Below are 24,024 nucleotides of genomic sequence, written 5' to 3' on the forward strand. Positions count from 1 at the left end.
ACAAAGCAGGTCAGAAAAGTTTACTAAAATAGTTAATCACTGCAACCATCAATATCATCTTTACTGGGGATTAAATTGTAAGATTCTGATAGGAAAAAACGTAACTGGCAGTAGAATGCAGGTGAATGCTGATCATTTTTATGTACCTTTTTAGGTTTTTTGGTTTGGGAAGACCACAGATATTTATTTTGCATCTTATTTTGGCTCTACTTTGCACAGACCTGTCCAATAAACCGTCAACTAACTTCATCTTGTATTTAAAAGTACCTGGATCAGACTTCAGGCTGAGTTAAAAGTTATTCTGCAAATCAAAATGCCGTCTTGCAGCTGCAAGATTAAACAGTCCAGCCTGGTGAGATTAAAGTGTTGGTCCAAGACTGAGTTCAGTATCTTCAGCATTCCTCCTGTTGTTGGCTGTTTTTTTCCTCTGCTGTTTCCAACCATGAGGAGCAGATAGATGAGGAGCTGCTGCATTCCTCTGGGTGGGTGACTCCCTTCTAGTGAAAACTGATGAAAAATTCATCTTGCCAGGTTCTGCTTTATCTTGAGCTGCCTGCAAAGCTTCATTAAATCTGCTGGGAGAGCTGTGCCATGAGTTCATTTAAAGCTCAGACTCCTGAAAGTAGCTGCAACAGTTAATTTACATTAATGTGCCTCGTACATTTCAGTTTGATGTATGCATTTTTCCAAAGGGAAAGTGTACAGTTCACAGACAGGCAGGCAGGCTGCTGAAGCCTGTATACATCTTTCATGTGACAAGTTTGTTTTTGAAGCTTTTAAAGGCCAGTTCATCCTGACAAATACATTAATGTGGTTTTTAAAGGACAGGCACTGGCATAAAGAGTGAAGAGAGCAGTAATGTGGGTGGAAAAAAGCATTAACTGAGCTTTTTGTTCATAAAGGAGGATTAGACACCGCTTAAGAAGCAGAGACTGGATTCACTTTCACTCTTTTCCTAGATGTTGTCCTTAACATTCATTAACTCCCTCATTTTGTTAACATTTCCTTCCTCCCTGCTATTTATCATGGCTCTTTTTTTTCTTATCTTGTTGCAGCACTGATTTCATTGTGATAACTTATGTCAGATATGCCGTCTTAACTTCTGTTATTGGATACAAATTAGGTCATGACAAAGTAAAGTTGCCATTACAAAACATTTTTTCTTGCAGTTTTTAACCATGATTCTTTTCTAATCCTTAACCAGCAAAATTTTCTGGATTTTCCCTTTAAAATTAGTTAACAAGTATAGGTCTTAATTTCATTGGAAAAACCTCAATAACTGATGACTGACCAGCATCGTACCGCCCACTGTTAAAAACAAAACAAAGACAAGATATGCTGTATTTTGCTGTGGTACCTGGATACTTATTTATGAAAACTAGTCGTTGTGCATTATCTGAATAACAACAGGCAATGTTACTGATCCTCTCCTATTTTTGATCTGAAATGTCATTTGACCTCACCTTTTCATTTACAGGGAGTTCCAGAAACGGATGCCCTAATTTTTCCTGCTTTGAGAGTTTTTCCAGCATTCAGTCATTCAAGCTTTTGTTTGCTATCATACAGAAGTTTCAGCCTGTGTACTCCCCATGATGAATGGAATAAAAACACACCCTAAGCCCAAGGTCTGGTTGAAAACACATTGTATCTAATGTCCTCGGAAAAGCTGGATCATGTGACACTTCGCCCAGAAACGCACAATAGGGACTGCTGGCAGCCATTTTGGGGCGGAGGAGCCGACCCAGAACACACGGACAAACTGACCTCGAAAGTGGGGTTGTGTTTCTGATCTTGGTGGGAACATTTAATCAAGAACGAACACCACATAGCTCAGATGTTGGATTACAATAAAGACACAGGAAAACTTTTGTTCTGTGAGGGACATACAGTTACACTGAACAGAACTGTAAAAGCATCAAGCACAGGAAGAACTGGGTCAAATAATTCTGCCTTATAGGTGTTTGAAAAAAGGCAATTAGATACAACATACTGAAAAAAAGGTTTGTCTTATACACCCATAACAACTGGGTGAATGATGAACCTGTTTATATAAAAATGTTTTTCTTTAAAAATATGTACAGTTCAGAAATTTATTATTGTTATATCAATTAAAATCACTCTGTAACAGCTTGTTCTGTACTTTATCTGCAGGAAATACAAACAGCACACTGCAGATAAAGGAAAACTTTTATATCTCTTGCATCTTGAAAGTCTTGCTTTTTCTATCATCATCGTGTGATGAGTCACAGTCAGCGCTGATCCAGGTGAACAGAAACAGAGAGTTTGATATGTGATGGAATCATTTGTGGAGTTTCTGATGTTTTATGTGGATTCCCTTGTTTTAAAATCCAGTTGAATGCAGCTGAAGTGTTCAGATTTTATCCATTTTATTTTACTTTAACCAATGTTTGCACAGCAGCAAAGATCCAAGAGCAAATCTAGCTTGTTATTATCAACGAGTGTCCACAGTCATGAACCTTCTAAATTTGATGAAATATGATAACTTGCAGGAACCAGATGGGACAAACTGAAGCTGTGCCTGTCCACCACTTTAGGTTGTAGAGAAGATAAAAGCTGAAAATGTCTGTTAAACGCTTACTCCACACACCTCTGAGGAGATGCATTGTTTCTTGTTGCTTTGACTGTAACTTCTCGACAGTCACTGTGCTGAGTAGGTCAGGGATCTGCAACCTGAGGCTCTTTGAACCTCTCAGTGGCTCTTAACTCAATTATTGTTGCTGCACACCTGTATGAGGAAAGCTCACAACTGAGTTTGGATGCTATGTAAAATTTGAAGTAAAAAAAAATAAAAAATTACTTTTGAAGCTTGTGGGTTGATTTGCACATACTGGTTTAAGGGCGTGCTTTTTTATGAAACAAACTGCATCATGTCATTTTCCCCACCAGTAAACAAAAAAGAGAACACAGTCTCCCATCTCTCTGTGCTTTGTGTATTATTCCTACCAACAGGTGAGGTTGAATGCCTCTTTTGGTTGTTGCTCACTGTTTCTCTGTCACTGCAGCCTTTGCTCCCTGCCTTGGTTTTCTCTGCACTTCTCAGAGGATTCTGATTCAATGTCGTCTTCTTTTTTTTCTTGTTTGTCTTTAGCCTCACCACTTTCTTTATTCCACACCTAAGAGCAAGGCACTGTCTCTAGCTACATAATATCTGTTGCACATTTTATAAACCATAAATGTGTATTGTACCCTAACCCTCTGGAATCCCTGAATTATGTTGTAAAGTTGTGTCTCTTACACACAGAAAAAGCTCTTTTCTGTAGCCACAGACATATTATTTATTGGTTATAGGGGTCATTCTTAACCACCTAAATGCCAACTTTGTCAAAATATAGTTTCTGTTGTTGTTTATTTTTGTCTTTTTAATATAGTGATTGACTTACAACTATAAAACAAACCTTTGTCTTACTTGTGCCGTTTTCTTGAACTGCTTAGGGATTATTTATCTTCTGCAGTGACACTGGGTATCTATTTTTTATATGTGTATATTTACTTTATTGACATCGTTGTACTTATTTATTAGATGCATTTGATCTATTTTCTGCTCACAACATACATAGGAAGATGGCAATCATCATCATTTTCTTCGTTAATGCACAGGGTGGGGCTCCAATTTTTTTGCCACTAAAAGGTTGAGAATCACAACTACTTGACACGGGAGCCCAGATGACACTGAGTGAAAAGTATAAAGTCAGTCGATTTGGCTAATAGCAGACTGGTTAAGTCGTATTTATTTTTGTGTTTTATTTAGAGTTTAAAAAAATTATAACCTAAGCAAAGTAGAGCTACAAAAAATGGTTAAAACATTTGATATGAGTCAATAATTATCATAGATTATGCAATAGTTCATATTGTTACTTTTATGCAAATAAAGCATGCATCATAACATCATTCCAGAAGTTTATTAAAAACTTTGTCTTTTCATGATCTCCCTCCATGTCTTATTCAACACATTATTGGCATGTATCATGATAGAGACACACACCATTTTTTAAATTTTTATATATAAGCCTGTGCAATAACAATTAAATCATTATATAGTTAAATATGACATCCTGATGACTTCAGGATCTGCAAACTGGTTCAAGACTGATGAGATGAGAAAATGTAGACACAAACAGGTCACTAGGGTAAATTAGAAATTAAATTGATGTTTTTTGATTCCAGACTTTAACTCCACACCAAACTGTCCTTGTGTTAATGGACTTAATGTACAGAAAAGAGACTAAAGGATGAAAGGAATGCACAACAAATTATAGAAAATAAGAAAACCATGGAGACATACTTGTTTAAACTGAATATAATTAAGTTATGGATGAGTTTTTAGACAAACTGTTGGACAAGAGAGTGAATCATTATTCCTGTTATTTTCTGGAAAATAAAATTGTTTTTCTTGTCCTCTGTGCCTACAGATCTTATTGTGAAGCTGGCAAAGGACAAGTTTGGAGCCATTCAAACAGAATATCAAAAGGTGAGTGAGTGAAAGAGAGAGAAATAACCATGTCTTCATCTGGATGTTAAATATCTTATGCAAACTGTAAACAAATGCAAAAAAAATATTTCTCTGGGATACTCTGTGATTCAACATTCAGTTAAAGTGTAAAAAGACTTGTACTGCCATATTGAAGCAGGACAGATAAGGACTTCTCTCAGGGTTTAATATTGATTAATGATAGTAATACTCCAATGCACAACCTTTTATTAGCCTAGGCAGCACAACCTTTTTTCTGATAAATACCCAACAACATTTAGGTGCAATTTTTCTGTATATAAAATAATTTTGGACCTGGAAAAGAATAAAATTTAAATGAACTAAAAACAGCCTTTTTCACTATCTATGTGTTTTGTTACAATATGCAACAGTGTTTTTGCATGCCTGCTTTGATTTCATTTTCTATTGGTCGTTTTCATCTCATGTTTATGTTTTGTGGCTTTGCTCTTTCTCTGATGCTGCATTGCCGTGTCTTCTGCATGTCCTCTTCATCTCGTCTGGCTTCCCCCAGCCAGAGAACATAGTGCTGACCCTGCAGGTAAAGTCCACACTCTGGACTTCCAGTCCAACCCATATTCAGTCTGACTATGCTTCTGTAAGTCACCAGGGTGGCACAATTATAGCTGAGAAAGGCATCTTAACTTGTTCAGAACTCCATTCCATACCATTATTTGATAAATTACAGAAGCATCAGTGATTAGTTGTGTAGCCCTATGACTTTCACACTACCATCCCATTTTTCTTCAACCACATCCTTCAGTTTTTTATATTCTTCTCTCTTAAAAGCATATTCTCAGAAGGAGAAATGCTTTTTAGATCACAGAAAGAACAACAGTGCTTAATCATAACATGGTCATTCAGATTTTTGATTTGTTTTTTCTTTTTACCTGATTGTTGGTTTCAGTTTTGAATTGGTTGCATGTTGACAGTACTGAAATGAGGACCTTTTGCTCCCTTTTAGTTATAGTTGGTATTTTGTTGTAATAAGTGTCATGTAACATAATCCAGTATTTTAACATTAGCAGTTTGAGCGCATTTACAGTACAAGCAACTCATAGTGAATATGTACAAAAGGCCTCATAATAAGTTTATATTTTATTGGATTTGAAAAACTAACTGAAGCATTTTCTTTGAAATAAGCCAACAAAGACTTGTTGATTTCTGCTCAAATACAAATTAGCCTGAAAATGGAGTATTATTGTCCCTCAATAGTGAAATTCAGGTTTACCAGCAACAAACTGACAGACAAATGGAGGCAAATAAAAACAAAAAATCAGAAGGTAAGATGAAAGTAAAATAAGAAGTCTGATCAGCCTCCAGGGACTCCTATTTTTTTACCCTTAAATACTATATTGTATGAAGTTCTTAACTGAGTTCTGACTGATTTATATGCGAGATGAACTGAGATCATTCAAATCCACTCCCTTTACCTTTCATCTCCATGGAAGTTAAATTAAGGTAATATTTTGATTATAAAAGAAAAGTAAAATGAAGACTAATAAGGACTTTGAGTCACAAGGAGGGTGCAGTAAAAAAAGTTTTATTTGATTCCTGACCTTGGTCCATTGATCCGGTGCTTTTGCCCATAACAACAAATCAAGCTGAAATAGAAAAAAAGATGCTAAAACAAACATTTTCCCCATTAGCAGACTGGTGCATCTCAAGTAATGACTTAAAGTTATTAAATTTAGAGCCACATTAGGCAGGTTATTAGCAGGTCTAATGGTTGCTGCTGGCACTAGAGTTAATCAAACTTACATCATCTTCATCAGTAAGACATGTTGCCACCCCATCATCCCCTTTGTTCTTATTAGAAGGGCGTCTTTTTCTTTTGGGCACTTGCCAAGACAAAACAGGAATCCAGAAATAGTCTAAGCTGCAGGCACTCTAAGAGATTTGGTGGAAAGAAAAACATATATATACATGGCTGACCTTTTTTGTGAGGATTCACCCAATAACAAGCAGTGCCCAGAAGCATGATGACAGTGTGGACATTTAAATTTCTACGATGTCCCCAACAGCAGGTTGCCGTTGGGGCTTTTAAATGACTCACGTACATTTAAACTCACTTACACCTCATGCCTTTTTCTCCTTCTCTTCCTACCAACATTAGTATTGTCCAATTTCTCTTTTTGTAAGATCTGATTCTGCAATCCTCCACACTGTGATAACTTCATATCAGAAAAAAAACATAATCAGACTTTTAATACCAGCAATTGCTTTTTAAAGCAGGCTTTTAAAAAGCTCTTTTGCACAAATATTTCCTGAAGAACAGAAGAATATTTCTGAGCCAAGTTGAGAAGCGATTTAAGATTAGTGCAAATAAGAGAGGGAGACCTGTTCAGCCATTCGGGACCACTGAGAGTCATACTCTGATCTCTTCATACTAAAGTTACATTTACTAGGAGGGATTACTAACACCCTTTAAAGTTTTGTCAAATTCAAAATCCTTTGATGAATGCAGGTTTCATAGGGCTGACTCCTGTGGAAATTCAGATAAAACGAGGCAGAAGATATACACAGGGCATTTCAGCAGCAGCAGTTTAGTCAACCTGAATATTTATGGCATTCAGATGGATCCTGGGATTACTGAGGTTTTGTGTGGAGAGATATGTCTGTTTCCTAGGTGACCACATAAAGACAGGACAGAGTCCTACACATATAGATTATAATACATTGTTTTTTCCCTACTGTGTAATAAGATTAACACTAGGAATATGCTGTTTTCTGGTTTTAAAATGTAGACTATTATTAAAAAAGTTATTTCAAAATCATTCATTTTCTCTCATAGCATTCATTTTGATTAAACTTTTGTAACATCTGTGATTAATGAGAGTATTCTCTTGGTTATTTCAGACACTGTCATTTGTGAAGCAGCTTACATTCGTTCTCTTTGCACTGCAGAAGCGATGCAGTACATTTACTGCCCCATCACAGACAAGATTAAGCTTGATTTCTATATTTTAGTGACATCGTAGAAATATTTCTGTTCTGTGACACAGGAGATAAACTTTTATAACTGCTTAAAATTATCTAATATCTTGAGGCTAATACATTTTGTTCAAATCAGCAATAAGTTTGAAAAAAAGACTCATTCTAGTTCAATACAAACCTTTTTATATATATTTAAGTTTCTATCTCGGCCTCAAAACTGCATGTTGGATGTTTTGAACAAATTCATAAAATTTCATTCATGAAAAATAAATATAGAAATTTTTCACTCGTAGACGATAATTGCAGGTTTTTCATGGCTTCTTGATTTCTGCTGCGTATAATAATGTTATTATTCAATTTAATCTTTCTCAGTTAAATCTCAGTGAAACAGATAATCATCTCAGTCCTGGGTGGATTTGTCTTGTTTCAAGAAAAATAAAACCTGGTTTTGTAATTCAGGTTCAGTTTTCCAAAGAGTTCCTTCAACATGTTTTCCTGTTTTAGAACCAATTCCTCTTGAGTCAGGTTTTTCATCAGAAATGCAGCCTTCATTAAACTGGGAAAAACAAAACTGCAGGATAACTCAGATAGGTCAGATTCCTTCGACTGTTACGCTGCTATTCTTCTGGTCTCTATTGTTTGAAGTATGCAGACTCCCGGAGGGTTTTCTAGTAGAGATTCACTGACCAGGCTTTTCTAGTTAATGCTGATTTCTAGGTTTCTCTGATGCATGAGTTGCCATTTCTGTTTATTTTAAGGACTATAATTCATAGAAGGACAATAGGACAAAAAAGAGGAAAACGTGTCCTTCAGATTCTTTGATCACTGTTTTGAATACGACAGAAAATAAAGTATTTATCTTTGTATAATGCATTTATATCATTAAAAAAACTAAAACCTTTGTACTCACTGTTGGTTGATGATGTAACTTCTTAACTCTGATGCATTTAAGGCATATAAATAAAAAATATTATTTTCATGTACTTGTCCTGCTGATCACCAATCAGAACCAATAAAGATGAAAATGCAATCTCTGGCTGATTGATTGGGGCTTATTGATTTTTATTCTTTCTTTTTTTACAACATTTCAGATTTTTCTGTTACAATTTGAATCTGTTATCATGGAGTCTGAGGTTGGTTGTCCCATTTTAGCATGCTAGCAAGAGATAATTAAAAAATCCAAATCAAAATAACTTGGAATATCTACATGTGATGCATTGTGTTCTTTGTTTATGTACATGTCCGTTGGACAGGAGGAGTTTTTACAGCCCTGGGATCTTACAGATATTTTTAGATTTGTTGCTCTCTTTATCCTTGGCCTCCTTGTGTGTCCTTCCTTCTCCTCTGTTTTGCCTTCATTAATCTCTCCTTTCTTCGATTCCTCTCTTCCAAACTCTCCCAACCCAACACGTTATTTTAATCCCCTTTCACCTGGGATTCCCCATCTAACTTTATTTCCATATTTATACCCCCTCCTTGTTTCTTTTATGATATTTCTCATAATTTTTCCTCTCATTCTTCTTCCACTGACCCCAGGCCATCTACTATGAGATAGGCTTCCTCATATGTGCAGCGGTGGGTCTACTCTTCGCCATCCTCATGCCCGTTGTGGGGCTCTTCTTCTGCATGTGCCGCTGCTGCGACAACTGCGGTGGTGAGATGCACCAACGCCAGAGGAAGAACGCGGACTGCCGGCGCGGCCTGCTGGGAACATTGCTCTTCTCCACCTCGCTGGTCATCACGTGAGTGTGGCAGATGCAGAAATGACAGAAATATGATCATAAAAATGCATATTATTTTTAAAGGAATATTTGAATGCATGGACGTTTGATTACATGCAACACCCCCACCCTCTTCAGCAGCTTTGTACTCATAATTATGTTTATGCACAGATACTACAGACACACTCCTCCTCTGGTCAAACACTCAGTCATCAGCCTTCACCATCCCCCCATGTTGTTTGCTAAATATAGTAAAGTCTTACTGTAGATTCTGTGTGGCAGCACCCTTCATCCTTGTGTTCAGTCTACGCTTGGGTCTCATCGTCCTGCAGGGGATTCTTCCAGAGAGCTCTATCATGTCAAAAAATATTTATAATCCCAGATAAAACCACAAGATGCCTTAAAATGTCAAATTCATTCATGTGTCTTACAATTTCATCTTTTCTTTTCTGTTGAGATTTTGCTTTATGCTTTATACCCACAGCAGTTCCCTTCATCTTATGCTCTGACATTTTTAATGTTGAAAAAACTCAATTTTGAAATTGCAGTGTTTCTTTTAAATAATAAATTAAATTAAAATCATGCTTGAATAAGCTTGTTCAAGAAATAAGTTACTAAAAATCCTGGCAGCCATGGCTATAAACAGTTTGCATGTGATATACTCATAATTAAGCCATGGTGTTAACACTCATCATCTGTCAGCCATTAGAGGAGACATTGGCGACTTATTCAGGCGTTGGAGCGACAAGCCCTTTATACTTAGAAGCGGCTACATATACAGTGTTTTGTGGGAATTGTAGTCTGTGATTTTACATCAAAGCTATGGACTCAACACATTTGAATGACACACAACCTTTTATGAACTTTATGATGCCGTGAGAGCTTTAGTGGAGCCAGCCGCACACTGTCTGAAAAAAAAATAAAACAAACAAAACCAAACCATCCTCCTGCTACCACTTCCTGTCATCTTCTTTGTTGTTTTTGGCAGTAGTAACCCTCAGAGCAACGGTCGAGTTTCTCAGTGAGCCTCATTCAATACTCAAATCACAGGATAATATTTTTATAATCTTTTAATAATTTTTATTTGAATTCTACTTGTGATACTCAGCATGGAAGGCATCCATTGGAACTTTCCACAATCAAAGGGTTTCTGAATTTTAAAGAAGTAATACAGTAATTTTTAGCACAATTTAGACACAAGTTTTGAATAGAAATGTATTTGTAAACATCAGACGGCTTCACTACAAGTGAGGATCACTTCATTAACATTCCTACTCATTATTTTTCTGCTCATATAAAAAGTGGGAAAACTCCATCAGTGCAGAGTGAAACCTGCTTGCTTAGGAGACACTTTTTGAGCAGATCAGACTTGAAACACTCAAAAATCCAGGTTTGCAAACATTTATCTCTTGCAAATAGCTTCATGGATCTTCTTCTTTTCTTTTCTTTTTTTCTCTTGATTTGCTTTGCAGTCTCGGTAGCAGCATGAAATCTTTAGCCTAGCGGCTTTGAGAGAGCTCTAGTTGCTGCTTGTGCTGAAGTGAAGGGTTCCAGGAGTGTACTTAATTTGATGTTCTTTGACTTTCTGTCTTCATGTTATAAGAAATTCCACAGCAATAACCCAGCAGCCCAGACAGAGGAGTCTGCGAGATGCTTTTCTGCTCTTATTAAATCTCCCAAACTACAAGGCAGAGATGCAGCAGAAGCTCTAATGAAGCAATTACAAGCTGAGCGAGAGGCACAGAGCCCAGGAACTGACTGCTTTTTACTGTCACAAGAAAGCTGACAGCCAGGCTCACAGGAGAGCAGTGGTGACATTTATTTTCCAAGAAGTGTTCAAACCAGATTAAGGGAAAAGCAGCAGCCAGGTGAGGTTGGGAACATAAAAAGGCAAAAAGTAATCGTTGGCACAGAACAAAATTGACTTTATACTTTGTTTTGCATCTTTAAATTTGAGGCAAAAATACATATTTTCAAAGATTTTTTTTAAGCTCTTTCCGGAGATTCCTACTAACTGTGAAATACAGTGAATATCACTGCTTAGTTTATTTAAATTAATTTATTCACTGAAAAGACAAGTTACTGAAAATTACATCCCAGATTACGCTGATGTTTAACAGCCAGAAGGTTTGGGTTCCTGCATAAAACAAATCTGTTTACTGAAGTTCTTTGTTGCTAATTTTTACTAAAAAAAACAATTTGTTGGTGCTTGAGGATCTAAAGGTCAATGGGTTTGTTTTATGGTTTTCACTTATACCTCTTTTGAGTAGTGATTCAGGTTGTGGGAATGTAATATCACTTTGTTCTGTAGGAAGGTTCATCCCAATTTACGCTTCACCAGAACCGTTTCACAGTTCAGTTCACAGAGATTAAAATAAAGTTCTGTAGATCACCATATGAAACGCTAAACTAAGACAGTAGCACCACAATAAACCAATTTTTCATCAAGTATAGTTTCTTGTTGTCATCTAACTTTATATCTTATTCTATTTTTACATATATTGCATCTTACAGAACAAAAACGAAAGCTCCACTTATTCATTAATTTTTATGTTTCTCTTTAAAAATATGCACAAATCTGAAACCCTGAACTAATAGTAAATGGCCTCTTTACATTTTGTCTGTAATGGGGATTTACTTTCAAAGCACTGAAAGACTGATTATCTGCTCCTAGGAAGCATTATCTGGCAAATAAATAAATAAATTGGCATTTATTTTGGCTTGTAAACACACCTCTGACCACAGCAAAGCAATATGAGCATGAGAGCAGCGGAAACATCATCCGCTTGTCATCATCCATCACATTAAATAACTAATTAAACTCAGATTTGCAGCAAATAGAAGCGATTGATGTAGCAATAATGAGCATGAATCTTTAGCTTCATTAGATCCTGGCTGTTGTGGATTTAAACATGTCTTCTGTCTAAACATTCATTGCCCTCTTCTTTTAATATTTCAACCTCGAATTGAAATATTTCAATTGAGAAGTGATTATTTTTAATGTTTTCCCTGATATTTATGTACATGGATCATCATTAGTAAACATATTATGCAGAAAAATGTGCAAATGTCCTTCACATATCACATTTGTGCTCTCATGTATGTTCGTTATACTGATATGACATGTTGCATTTTGTCTGCCAGCTACGCTAAAGCCACACCATGCATTATTTAAAGAACAGCAGGAGCTATTTGAGTCTGTCCTAATCAGCTCTGATTCAACATGACCCATGCATGGATTTATAATAAGAAAATGAAGATCCCTCCTTTTGTTGCAGCTGAGTGGAGGAGCCCTGCTGATTCTGTTACCCAGCATGCACTTCAACAATCTATTTCAGTTACTGGGTGTCCAACAGTATTAACAAAAAAAGGTCCAAAAATTACAAGCTTAGTAATTCATACTTATTATGCTAATCAGATGGGTTCTAATTAAAGATAGTTCAGATACTTTGAACTGAGTATCGACCTAAAATCCCAGGCAGACAGTTTAATGTAGTAAAACTTGTCCTCAGCTGGAACGGGCCATCCAGTGATCTGAAACAAGAGAACAGAAGGCTTCCACGCTGAAATCTGTCCTCATATTAAAGGTTTGGCTTTTCCAACATTTCCAGGATAAGATTATGCTGCTGCAATAAGAGATAAATACAATTTAAGGCTTGCTACATCTTCATCAGGAGTTCTGATAAGTGTGAAGGACACTGTATATACTATTGTACATCCTGCTGGCATAAACAAATCTAAAAACATACATTTTCAGTTTTATACATATAAAAGTCCAGAAAACAACAACAACAAAAAAACACAGATTTTTTTCTTTTTATATAAAACATAAAAAATCTTAGAGTTAATTTGTTACAGATTGCATTATACCTGCTATGAGCCTGTTTACATTATGGTGAGATTTTCTCAAACAACATTTAAATAAATATGGATACCTGGAAGCTACTTGTGGATGCTTATATAAGTGTTTAATTACAGTATGAAGCCTAAAGTAGAGGGAAATTTACAGAAGCATCTTGCTTCAATTCCTTAACAGCAGTATATTGGATTGATACTACCCTCCACATTACTAGTGTGCATAATCAGGAATATTTCATTGAGCAGAATACTTTTAATATTTTAAGTGTTATTTCCACTATAAGTAGTGTAGTTATGTGAAACAGTACTGTGGAGCTGTGACGTGCATCTTAATAAGGCCCATGGTGGAAGCACAGGCTGAGCAAAACTTCACACAGTCAGTGATATTATATATTAAAACTGTATGGGAGAATATTGCTACAACGCAATCAGCATGCAACAAATGCTCTTTTTTCTTTTTTCTTTTATAGATTTTTTTTGCCCCTTTGCACCCAAATTGTAATGTTTTTTTGTTCAAAGTTGCTCCATCAATGAATTCAACCAAACACCAGTGAAAATAGCATAACAAATTAGTCTTATGCATTTCCACAGTTTTCTTTATTCAAGAAAATCTTTGCTTTGTTATTTTATCAGCTTCTTGTGCCTGGAGCCTGACTTATTTTCTGTTAGAACAGATTTGTTATTGAATGTGTGTTTTCATGGTCTCTGTAGTGCCTCATGACTTATTTGCTTTTCCATTAACAAACTACACGTTTTTCTCCCACTGCTTCCACCTTCAACACACAATGGCAGCTCGACACAAATCATTCCTCAGCTAATTAACAAGAGAGGCCATCCTAAGAATGAATCCTCAAATTTATCTTCTTAATGCAAAACATCCCTATTAATCAATTTCTAATTTTCACAAGTCTGTTTCATCCATGGAAAACCACTTTATCTTTGCACAGTTTACTTTGTGGTGTGTTTAAAACAATTTAACATGCAAATTTAAGCATGTTCCACTGTGAGACTGACTGAGGTGCACAGGCAGGCATTCTTGCAGAGTTTTGGTTAAAGAGATTATATAGCACATTGTTCCTTGGGAGAGAAAAGAAATGAAAAGGGAAAGCTGCATGGCTCTGAGATGTGCTTTACATCTTAGAGGTGCTGTGTTTCTGCAAAGCTAGGATCCTCTCCTGCCCCAAAAACAAGATTTCTTATACAGCTTGGTCCGTTTTGGCTCTGAAATGAAAGAAGGCAAACATCCTTATATTTAAAAAAACATGTAGGAAAGTTAATTTCAGCAACTGAGTAAAAAGCATTTTATGTTAAGAAAACTCATGATTTGTTGAACTAGTTGAAGGAGTTGTGGTCTTCTGTAGTGAGACTTCTCTCCTGCAACTCATAGATGTGAAAACATCTAACTTCTGAAATTAAGATGTATAAATAAATGAATGAAATATTTATTTCCAACTTAAGACCTATAAATATTAATAGAAGAAAAAAGAATATTAGATGATTCAGACAGAGCCACTTAAATCATAAATGTTTTAATATTTTATGAGTTTTTTGTCAGAAACCGACTTGTTTATTCTTCATTCACAGCATTAGAGTTGTAGTTGACTCCAGATTAAAGAGCAATGAATAAATGTCAGGGGATGCAACCAAATCTTGACTTTATAAGGAAACTGTGGTGGTAACATGATGCCGGGTGTCAACACTGACCTGATGAACTGTGAGGAGAAAAAAAAACACTGTGAAAAATGATTAAACTAGCTGCATAAATTGTATAACAAAAAAGAATGAATAAAATAATCACTTATCCCTAATACCTCAAATTAAACATATGATCTTGATAATTAAAATGCTATTATCATTTTTCTTTTTTTTAAATTTCATAATAAACACTCACTATATCTAGAACTATAAGAGGAAATGGATATTTTTTTGTTGTCCTGCTCTTTATAGGGTAAGAATAACAAGCCTATGTTTTCTGGTTAATTAGTCAGGGTATCTGCTCAGGCATCCATAAAGTTGTGTGCTGATTAACAAGCATACTGTTTGTCACACATATTGCTTGCTGGTATTAAAGTCTTATTAAAAAGACTGTGATAATTTTCTTTTTATAGTATTTGTTAGGCACTTCTCAGCAGACACAGAGCATAGGATGTGTCAGTATACTTTGTTTTGATTCCAGAATGTTTAACTCAGCACATATTTGTCCCACATTCCCTAATCTGTCTGTTTCTGTGCAGAATACCTAGATAACATTAACAAAAAAATAAATAAAATAAACAAAGATGTGCCAAAAATAAAGTAGTGTCCTAATTTCATACTTTTTGGATTGTCACAGCACAATCCCAAACTTTTTCCCCTCATGTGAAGGTGACAGTTACACTTTACAGTAGCGTTTCAGACTAAAGCTGATGTCTTTTTGAGAGACGGGAGGAATGAGGTCCAGTTCCAGCAGAGTGAAACAAGGGGACGGCTGAAAGGCGACTGCCCCAGCCTTGCAGCCACAGTCATGCTGAATGCAGCCATTGTTGGTTTGTAAAAGCTATGGAGCCACTAGACCATGTAACACACACTTCCCAGCCCCCAGTAGTGGCCTAGATTCTGCAGCACTGCACTGGACTGATGCTCTTCTTCATCTGCCGTTCTGAGGCTCCCACCCTTAGGGAAGAGTTTCATGTGTCATTTGGCTTTTTCTCAAACAAGAATTAAAGCCCTTTTCCAGAGTTGTTAGAGGTAAGTCCCTTTCCCGCTGTGTTTGAATTTTCCCCTCTGGTCAAAACGAGGCACAAAAAAAAAAAAAAAAAGCCACACAGACGTGCAACCATTTGCCAAAGTTAAATGTAGCGGACAAACTTAGAACACAACATGCTAGTGGCTCATTCCAATATTTTTAAACCAAAGAAGGAATAATTCATGAAACCAGATTAATGGAAAATGAGTTGATGTTATGAATAATAAAGTGATTTTGTTACAGGAGAGTTTTTTAACATCAGAGCAACAAATATCATTGGGACCTTTATAAGATAAACTAGAGAAAAACAACACATGGTTTTCAAAAGTGTGGCATGAATTTTATTCATACCCTTTTTTCTGAAACACATAAAAACCTAATTTAATAATTTAGAAGTCACATATATTACTAAAGATAATCCAGCTGTTAGTAATTTAATCTCAATCTTAAATATGTCTGTTATATAAAGGCCTTAGAGATTTGTTAGAAACTTCAGTGAACAAACAGCATCTTGAAGGAACACAGCAGACAGGTCAGGGAGGAGGATGCGGGGACATTTAGGGCAGAATTAGAATAAAAAACAACATTCCAACATCTTATAGAGGACCGTTCAATCCATCTCACAGAAATGGAAAGAGTGTAGCACAACTGGACATGAATGTCCAGCTAAACTAACTGCCTTTTGAGGATGGCCTTAATCAGAGAAGCAACAGGTACCTTTGGAGGAGCAGCAGAGAGCTACTGCTCAGGTGTGTGTTTCTCCAATCTGAGCACTTTTAGAGTGATGTTTCTTCTTGTTTCACATGTAATTCTCATAACTACTTTACACAACTCTATTAAAACAAACAAGTCTCTGATTTTCGTGGAATCATTCATATGTGATGCAGTTAGAAAAAAAACCCTATTATAATAGGTAACACATCCAATATTGAAGTGAAGCCTCAGGTTCTGCCTTGCAAACATCTAAGACATTTCTGTGTCTTGGTTGAAATTGAACATTTGGCCCCAATTTAATCTGTCTGTTTTTGGCAGTATTTTTCAAATTAATGAGGTACACAAATCAGCAGTAGAAAAGCTGAATTTGCATGCTGTGAATATTAAATTGCATGCCTGTTGTTTCGCTGTAATGTTCGCATCCCACTGGGTAGAAACAAGAGAAAATTTATGATACATAAAGGAAATGAGAATGCTGTTGGATCATCCATTCCTTACTTATCTTAAGCTTCACAAAACAGATTGTTCTTTAAATCTTTAAAGAAAGTTTTCAAAGAGAAACTTTTAACACTTTAGGTTAGAAAAAGTACAACTCGTCCGTTTAAAGATTTTTATGTTTCTCCTATTAGTGTGGTATAAATATAAATCAAATTAAAACATACATATATATTGTAGTGTGACAGACGAGACTCTCCACAGCTTCTTGCTAAGTGCTTTGCTTTTCGCTCAAAGACTCTTTGTTAAGCACCAGATTCCAGTGACCTTGCTGGACACCAGGGAGACAGAGTGAGCGAGAGACAAAGACAAGCAGAAGGAGGTGGGCTGAAAGGGAGACAGAGGGAACAGAGTTCAGATTCTACACAAGGGAAATATGAGTTTAATGTTAAGCCTGATGTTAACATGTACAGCATATTGAGTAATGTGTGCATTTAGGAAGACCCAATGCGACCCTGAGTGGAAAACATGAGCAAGAAAGTTTGATTTCATAAATTTAGCAAAAACTTAAATTATGTCAAATTTATGAAACTGTATATTTACAATAAGGAAAGAAAAAAAAACAGAAGAGAGACAAGGCTGAACAAAAGATTTGTGGTTGAAGTTGACAGTTTTGATCTTTCCCTGGTAAATTATCATTCCTGTGTCTCACTCTTCTCATTTGGCTAATTCACAAGTTTCAACCTATTCAGTAACGGACTTTGTGAAGCCCTGCTTTTGTCAAATCAAGTCAATTGTAGTGGTGGGACTCAATTAAAAATGTTAATCAAGTTAATTGGAGGGTCTTATTCGCAACTAATTGCATTTTGATCAAAAACCATGAATCGATATAATAAGCAACATTCTCAATTCAAAACCCTTTTTACTGATAAACTATTGAATAAATAGACGTGAGCTTAACAACAGAGACATTTATTGTTTTTAACCTGATATCGAGGTTATTCAACCATCACATTGGTGCAAAAACTTATCAAACCTATTCGGCTGTCATGTATTTTAGAAAGTCCTAATCATTCTTGTAGCGTCTACAAAAAATAGTTCTTTAGAAATTTGGATTGTGGTTGCTGATATTAGAGTTGGGTACATGCACTTCTTGCTCTTTGTTTGTTGCTGATATTTTCACTAAAATCTTATTTTAGGCTTGAATAGCTTTGCTCATGTAACCTAGCTCCTTTTAGCACAACTTTAACACAACTATTCTTTTCCAGCATTTCATCAGATTGTTTTTGAAGCATATATTGAGCCAAGAGAAGCGACCTTGTCGTCAGTTGTGTGTCAGATTTATGGGTGTACTAGAAACAGGCGAACACAAAGGTTACGTTCTGAATGTTTATATATAAGGAAAAAAAACACAATCATTTGCTTTGAAATTCTTAATGTTTTAAAATTTATGTAATAGCATAATTGAAATTAATATGTTAATGTCCTTGCATTACTAATTTTGTGTAAATTTTCCAATTGAAAAGTAGAAAAATGAAATATAATACCTTCATAGTTCTCTTGCTACTGCTCAGTAGAGAAGCACTTGTACACATGTAGGAGAGTCAGAAGAAATTGGAAACAGTAAATCTCATCATGCCCTGTCTAAACAAACATTACTGCCCTAATGTGGGAAATGTCTTCAGTTTAATGTCACATCGGATTTTATTCAGGATAAAGACTGTGACTAATGCAGCTGCTACTCAGAACACTGTAAGAATAAACTACACACACCATCTTCACTGCATCACATATGTACAAGTTGCTTTTGTACTTATGCTGAACAACAGACACACACACACACACCCCCACACACCCACCCCCGCACACCCCCACACACACCCACACACACACACACACACTCACCCCTCCACTGCTTTTTTATTCAATGAGTCACAACAACCCGATTCATTTCTATTGATCTAAACCATCCCAGTTGCCTCTGAGTCAGTCCCTTTGTTATTCCTCTCAGCAAGTCATCTTACATCATTCATAAAGCTGCTTATTCCACTGAGGCATTTCCATGAAAGAGGTTCTCTGTGCAGTACAATCCCACTTTATGAATTCTGACTTCTTTAGAACCATCTTTTCTGAAGTCTGATCACCCCTGGAGCTACAGCCATGCTCACAGGAACCGCCGAACAGACTTACAGTAGCAGGGGTAGTGAGGTGCTTTCAGCTGGGATGGAAATGAGTTATGGAAACAGCCTAATATTATGGGCTAGCTCCCTTCATGTTCCTGGAGCCAATTAAGTCTTGTGAGCTATTCAGGTTTGTTTGAAGCATACAGGAGACTTCCTTTAATGACCCGCTCCATGTATTTTTGTTTTTTCATTAAATTTAGATTTGTTTATATCCTGAGTACCTGAGATTAAACGTTTGTAAACAAACTACAATCACCACTTTTTGTTGTTATTTATATTGAATTTATATAATAATATTACATAGTTCTACAGGCGCTTTAATGTAAAAGTAAAAGTGGGAAAGGCTGACCCCTACTGCTGCTGACATGCCATCATCCCATTCTGCAGAACCCGCTGCTTTTAAGATTTGAATGCCTGGCTGTGAGACAGTAATATCATCTTACTTGCCTCTGCCAATTGTTTACAGGATTGGAGTTCTGTGTGCGTATGCAGCCAACCAGAACCTGAGCTCTCAGGTGAAGAACATACGCCGTCTGGTTAACAGCAACATGAGGGACCTGCATACCTTTGCTAATGACACACCAATGGTGAGACAAAATAAAAACACAGCAATAACAGCTGCCTCTAATTCTAAGATCATTTGAAAGTTAATTAATTTTAGTAATTCAATCTAAAAACTGGAATCCTCAGTTGATAATGGTTTTGTGGCAAAGTGCTTTCAAGAGTGTGGGGAGATTCACATGCTACATGACCATGTTACATCTGTATTTAATTATTCTTGACTTAAGGCGAGATTAAAATGAGATACCCAGAACTACAATGATTTCAGTCTGAAGGTTGGTGTTGACTTGAATTTCCCAATTATCTTTTGATGATATTCTACTGTTGAGATGTATAATCTTTTGACTGATCTGATCCAAACAATCAAGTTTTTATTACTTATTAATATTATTAACAAACAAGTGTGAGGAATAAGATGTCAAAATATGATGAAAATATATTAACATTGTATTTCTGTAAACTACCAATATTTAATTTTATGGGTTTAAATGTGACTTAAATGACAATGACAATGTTTTAAGCATTGAGTGGTCAGCCTTTGTGTTATTGTTTCATTCTGTAGTAAAAGGGGGGAAAATGCCTCTTTTGAGTTGGAAGGACTACAATTTCTTATCTGAGTTTTGAGGATTTTTGGTGTTTTGAGAACATTTCATGTTCATTCTGTTATTTAATATTCTTACCTATAGGGTCTTCTAAAACTCAGCTCATTTTTTTATTCAGAAACTAATGAACTAGTTTCTGTATGCTTCCTTGTAAGCCTGTTTTGCTTTGTGTTTCCTGTTTGCAGCAAATTGATTACCTAATATCCCAATACGCCACCGTCAAGAACAAAGTCAACTATGACCTAGATAGTAAGTAGATCTTCTTCTTGCCTCTGATAGTGAATTAAGTAGGCATAAATGATTCACTCAGCTTTTCTTCTTGGTAATACATTTTGTTTACTTCCCTTTATCCATGACTTGTTTTTACAACTGATTAGCGACATATCTGGGTCTAAAAGCTCCAGCTGTGACTGTAATGGAGGCTTCCTTTGATATTCAAGTTTTCTTCTGCAGGCAGTTCTTTCCTGCCTGCAGACCATTTTTGGTTAGAAATTGGGGAAAAAAACCCAAAACAAAACAAAAACCTAACTTTGCAGCCAGGCACAATAATGTTACATTTATTTTATATTTATAGAGAAATTACATTTGCTTTATAGATGTGTTTCTGTTTTCTTACAGACATAGGTCCATTACTCGGGGGAAGGATACATGTACGGTTAGATAAAGAGGTCCATCCTGCTTTAAACCAAGTGCTTAATATGGCTGGAGGTAAATAATACACTTTTTTCTTCCTTTTATTTACTAACTTTCATTTAATGACCTGCTACTATCAGCATATTGCATTCGTTGCTGTTTTATGAATTAAACTTACGGAGTAGACGTTTTTTAAGACAAACACTTTTACAATATTCTTGTAAGCAAGTCTTTGACTTTTAATCATTATTACTTCTTTTTATGGTTTATATTGTTTATGTTTTTCATAAAGTGAAAATCCAGAGAGCCATCAAAGGTAACTCAGCGACTCCATGACTAACTGATGATCCAGTCGTTTTATCCCTAATGTTGTGACTTTTGAAGCTGTTGTTGCTCCTACTATCTGATCCTCCTGGGTTTTTCTCCTGAAAATTGAAACCTCCCTGATCATCAAGTCACATCTTCATAGAGAACAATTATAACATTAAAATTGCATGATGCAACATCTGTCTTTCAAAAAAAAAAAAAGGAACTAGGAAGAGGATTATGATGAGAAATATTTCGAGGGTTGAATTTGCTTTTTCCTATTTGGTATTGTTTACTTCCATTCTCACTTTCTACTAAAGTGAGAATTAACTTTTTTTCTTCATTTATGTGGATGACAATGTTGCTGAGTGCAGTTTTATGTCAATTGATCTCACTAAAAGTCCAAACCAACATCAACCTGCATCTGAATATCTCAACTGTGTTCCCTCATGGTGACATGTTTGTTGTTTGTCATAATTTCATTTGAACTAACCTGCAACAACAAAAAGAATATGACTAGTCACCTAAAATATGCTGTGCTTTTTAAAAGTACAAACATTTCCACATTTAGTCTTGTCAGAATCCCAACTTCACTTTATGAATCATCCATGAATTATTTTCGTTTTCTTCTCCATTTTGTACTGTTTTGCATTGGCCTGTCACATAAATTCCCAATAAAATGCATTCACTTTGTGGTTGTGAGATGATGACATGTAAAAAATTGCAAATACTTTTCAAGGCACACCTGAAGAAGACCAAAAAGCCGTTTATGAGTTCCTGAAGAACTCAATATAATAATTATAATTAACCATCTCTCTTTTTACAAAGTATCTATGTTACAGTGTCAGTGTGGCCATTTCTCCTATTGCATTTTTTGTCACTGTTCCAGCATTTGCCAGTGTCTTCTTACTCCTTATCCTGTTTAATGTTGAATGTTTGCTGCAGGATATCATGGGACTTTTAGCGAACACTGACTGCTGCTTTGCAAAACTCTCGATTACAAAACAATGAGCTCCTCACTAACTACACCATTAATAATAAAAAACAATTATTTACATCATTGCTGTTCCAGGAAAAACAAAAATTAGTTTTCACCTTGGTGAGAAGGAAGTTTACATGTTGTATTGAAGTCAGGCCTGGTGATTTCTAAGTGTTAATGTCCCCTTGTGAGTCTGAATGTGTGAAACAGAAGCACACATTATATATTCTGTTTCTTTTTTTTGTATGTATGCTGATGTTAAAACTAAAGTGTCACACATACAACTGAAAGACTGGTCCAATTATGTTGAAAAACGAGAAAAAAGCATTGCTGCTAATAATTTCAGTGTGTTTTTGCATATCATAAACCATTTTACCAGGATAGAATTATGAGATTTTCATAAATCATTTCCCTCTTTATGAGTCATTTTGTGGTAAGCCTTTTAAAGTCCTCATTTAATTTCAAATATTATTCCATCCATAAACTATTATATTGAAGGGCTATAAAGAACACTTCTATACTTATGTTTCAAGGGAACATAAACATTTTAGCTCTCATGCCTGGTTTTTCCATATCAGCAACCAAATCCTCTTCTTCACCTCATTTTTGTTCTGGTTCCTTTCAGCCATGAGGGAAACCAAGGAGGCCCTGGAGAACATCAGTGTATCTCTGGTGGTCTTACAGGAAGGAGCCGGAAAACTTCATTTCAACTTGAGCCAAGTCTGCGACAGCATCAACCGCACCCTCGATGACCCCGGGTGTCATGACGAGGAATCGGACGCCACCACGGCTCAGCTTTGTCGCAGCATCCGCCAGTCCCTGTCCCAGCTGCAGATCAGTGCAAATTTCACCCGGGTACGAAACAAACTACTACACAATCTGAGAATATAATATGATGTGAACAATAATCTGAATGGCTTTACTTTACTTTCAAATATAGTACTATAGAGATACTTTGCAATTGAACTCAACACAAACAAGCTCTTCTGGCTTTCATAATGTCTGATGTTATGTACTGACATTTCAAATATGACTTCAAAGTCTAATGACTGTGGCTGCAGTCTAACTGCATGCAATTTTATAAAAGTTATTAAAGTCTCTTTCACATTGGCCTTAGATTGTAGGATGAATTACAATTTAGTTGGAGAGGAAGCAACATTTTCTTCAAAATGTTGCTTCAACATTTTGTCAACTCATCAATTTCAGCTCTCTGCAGGAAATTGTGAGAGAAATCGATGAGAAAAAGGAGAACTTAGATTCTTGATGCCAAACAGTGTAATCTTCCTTTTGCATCAGTGTTCATGTTTATTGATGTTTTTTTCACTGATTTTTAGCTTCCTAATGTGAACCCTCAGCTGGAAAAGATGAAAAATGTAGTGAAAACAGATCTCAGCTCTGTCGTCCACAGGGTGAGTGTGAATAAATTAAAGGATTTTCCTCCACATTTTTAAACTGGTTTTAACCAGTATCACTAGTATGTGTAATTTTTAAAAACTTTTAGTTTTTTATGGCATTATGAATTTTAAAAGCCTGATATCTTCTCTTTCTCTCAGGGTTTTTCCTCTTTGAATGACACACCGCACATTGTGATTGAACAGACAAGAAGCGTTGTCAACAGTACGTGTCTAGTAAAAGCAAACCCAAAAACACACAACTTCTGCTGTGCACATTATGTTCTAATTGTGTAAATTAATGTAATAGTTTTTTATTTTTATTTGTTTTGTAAGTGTGCATGATGAGACAGATGCAAAAAGTGAACATTTCAAAATCATATCTTTACACCCATGTCTGCTGTTTCATTTAAGCTTCATCTAAAGATCAGATCAATTGAAACACAAGATTAATTCAGAATTAGTCGGTTCT

General features: G+C 35.9%; 1 protein-coding gene across 20 annotated transcripts in view; it reads left to right on the forward strand.

Annotated features, from left to right (window-relative positions):
- The window catches only part of prom1a (prominin 1a), a 62,101-nt gene that overhangs the window by 20,669 nt on the left and 17,408 nt on the right, over positions 1-24,024 (forward strand). For 14 of the 20 annotated variants that reach the window (XR_004338155.1, XR_004338157.1, XR_004338162.1 and 11 more), the window contains exons 2-10: positions 4,431-4,489; positions 5,022-5,048; positions 8,981-9,186; positions 19,547-19,667; positions 20,429-20,492; positions 20,862-20,951; positions 22,787-23,016; positions 23,496-23,570; positions 23,715-23,778. Coding sequence is in view for 2 of the 20 variants with exons in the window: in XM_032555849.1 (XP_032411740.1) it covers positions 4,431-4,489; positions 5,022-5,048; positions 8,981-9,186; positions 19,547-19,667; positions 20,429-20,492; positions 20,862-20,951; positions 22,787-23,016; positions 23,496-23,570; positions 23,715-23,778 (936 nt within the window). In the remaining 18 variants the exon portion in view is untranslated. The remainder of the gene's footprint in view (positions 1-4,430; positions 4,490-5,021; positions 5,049-8,980; positions 9,187-19,546; positions 19,668-20,428; positions 20,493-20,861; positions 20,952-22,786; positions 23,017-23,495; positions 23,571-23,714; positions 23,779-24,024) is intronic. The other 6 variants (XR_004338160.1, XR_004338168.1, XR_004338161.1 and 3 more) reach the window with 1 other exon arrangement.

The sequence above is a fragment of the Xiphophorus hellerii genome, chromosome 23 (assembly GCF_003331165.1).
Source record: "Xiphophorus hellerii strain 12219 chromosome 23, Xiphophorus_hellerii-4.1, whole genome shotgun sequence".
In the NCBI taxonomy this organism is placed as follows: Eukaryota; Metazoa; Chordata; class Actinopteri; order Cyprinodontiformes; family Poeciliidae; genus Xiphophorus; species Xiphophorus hellerii.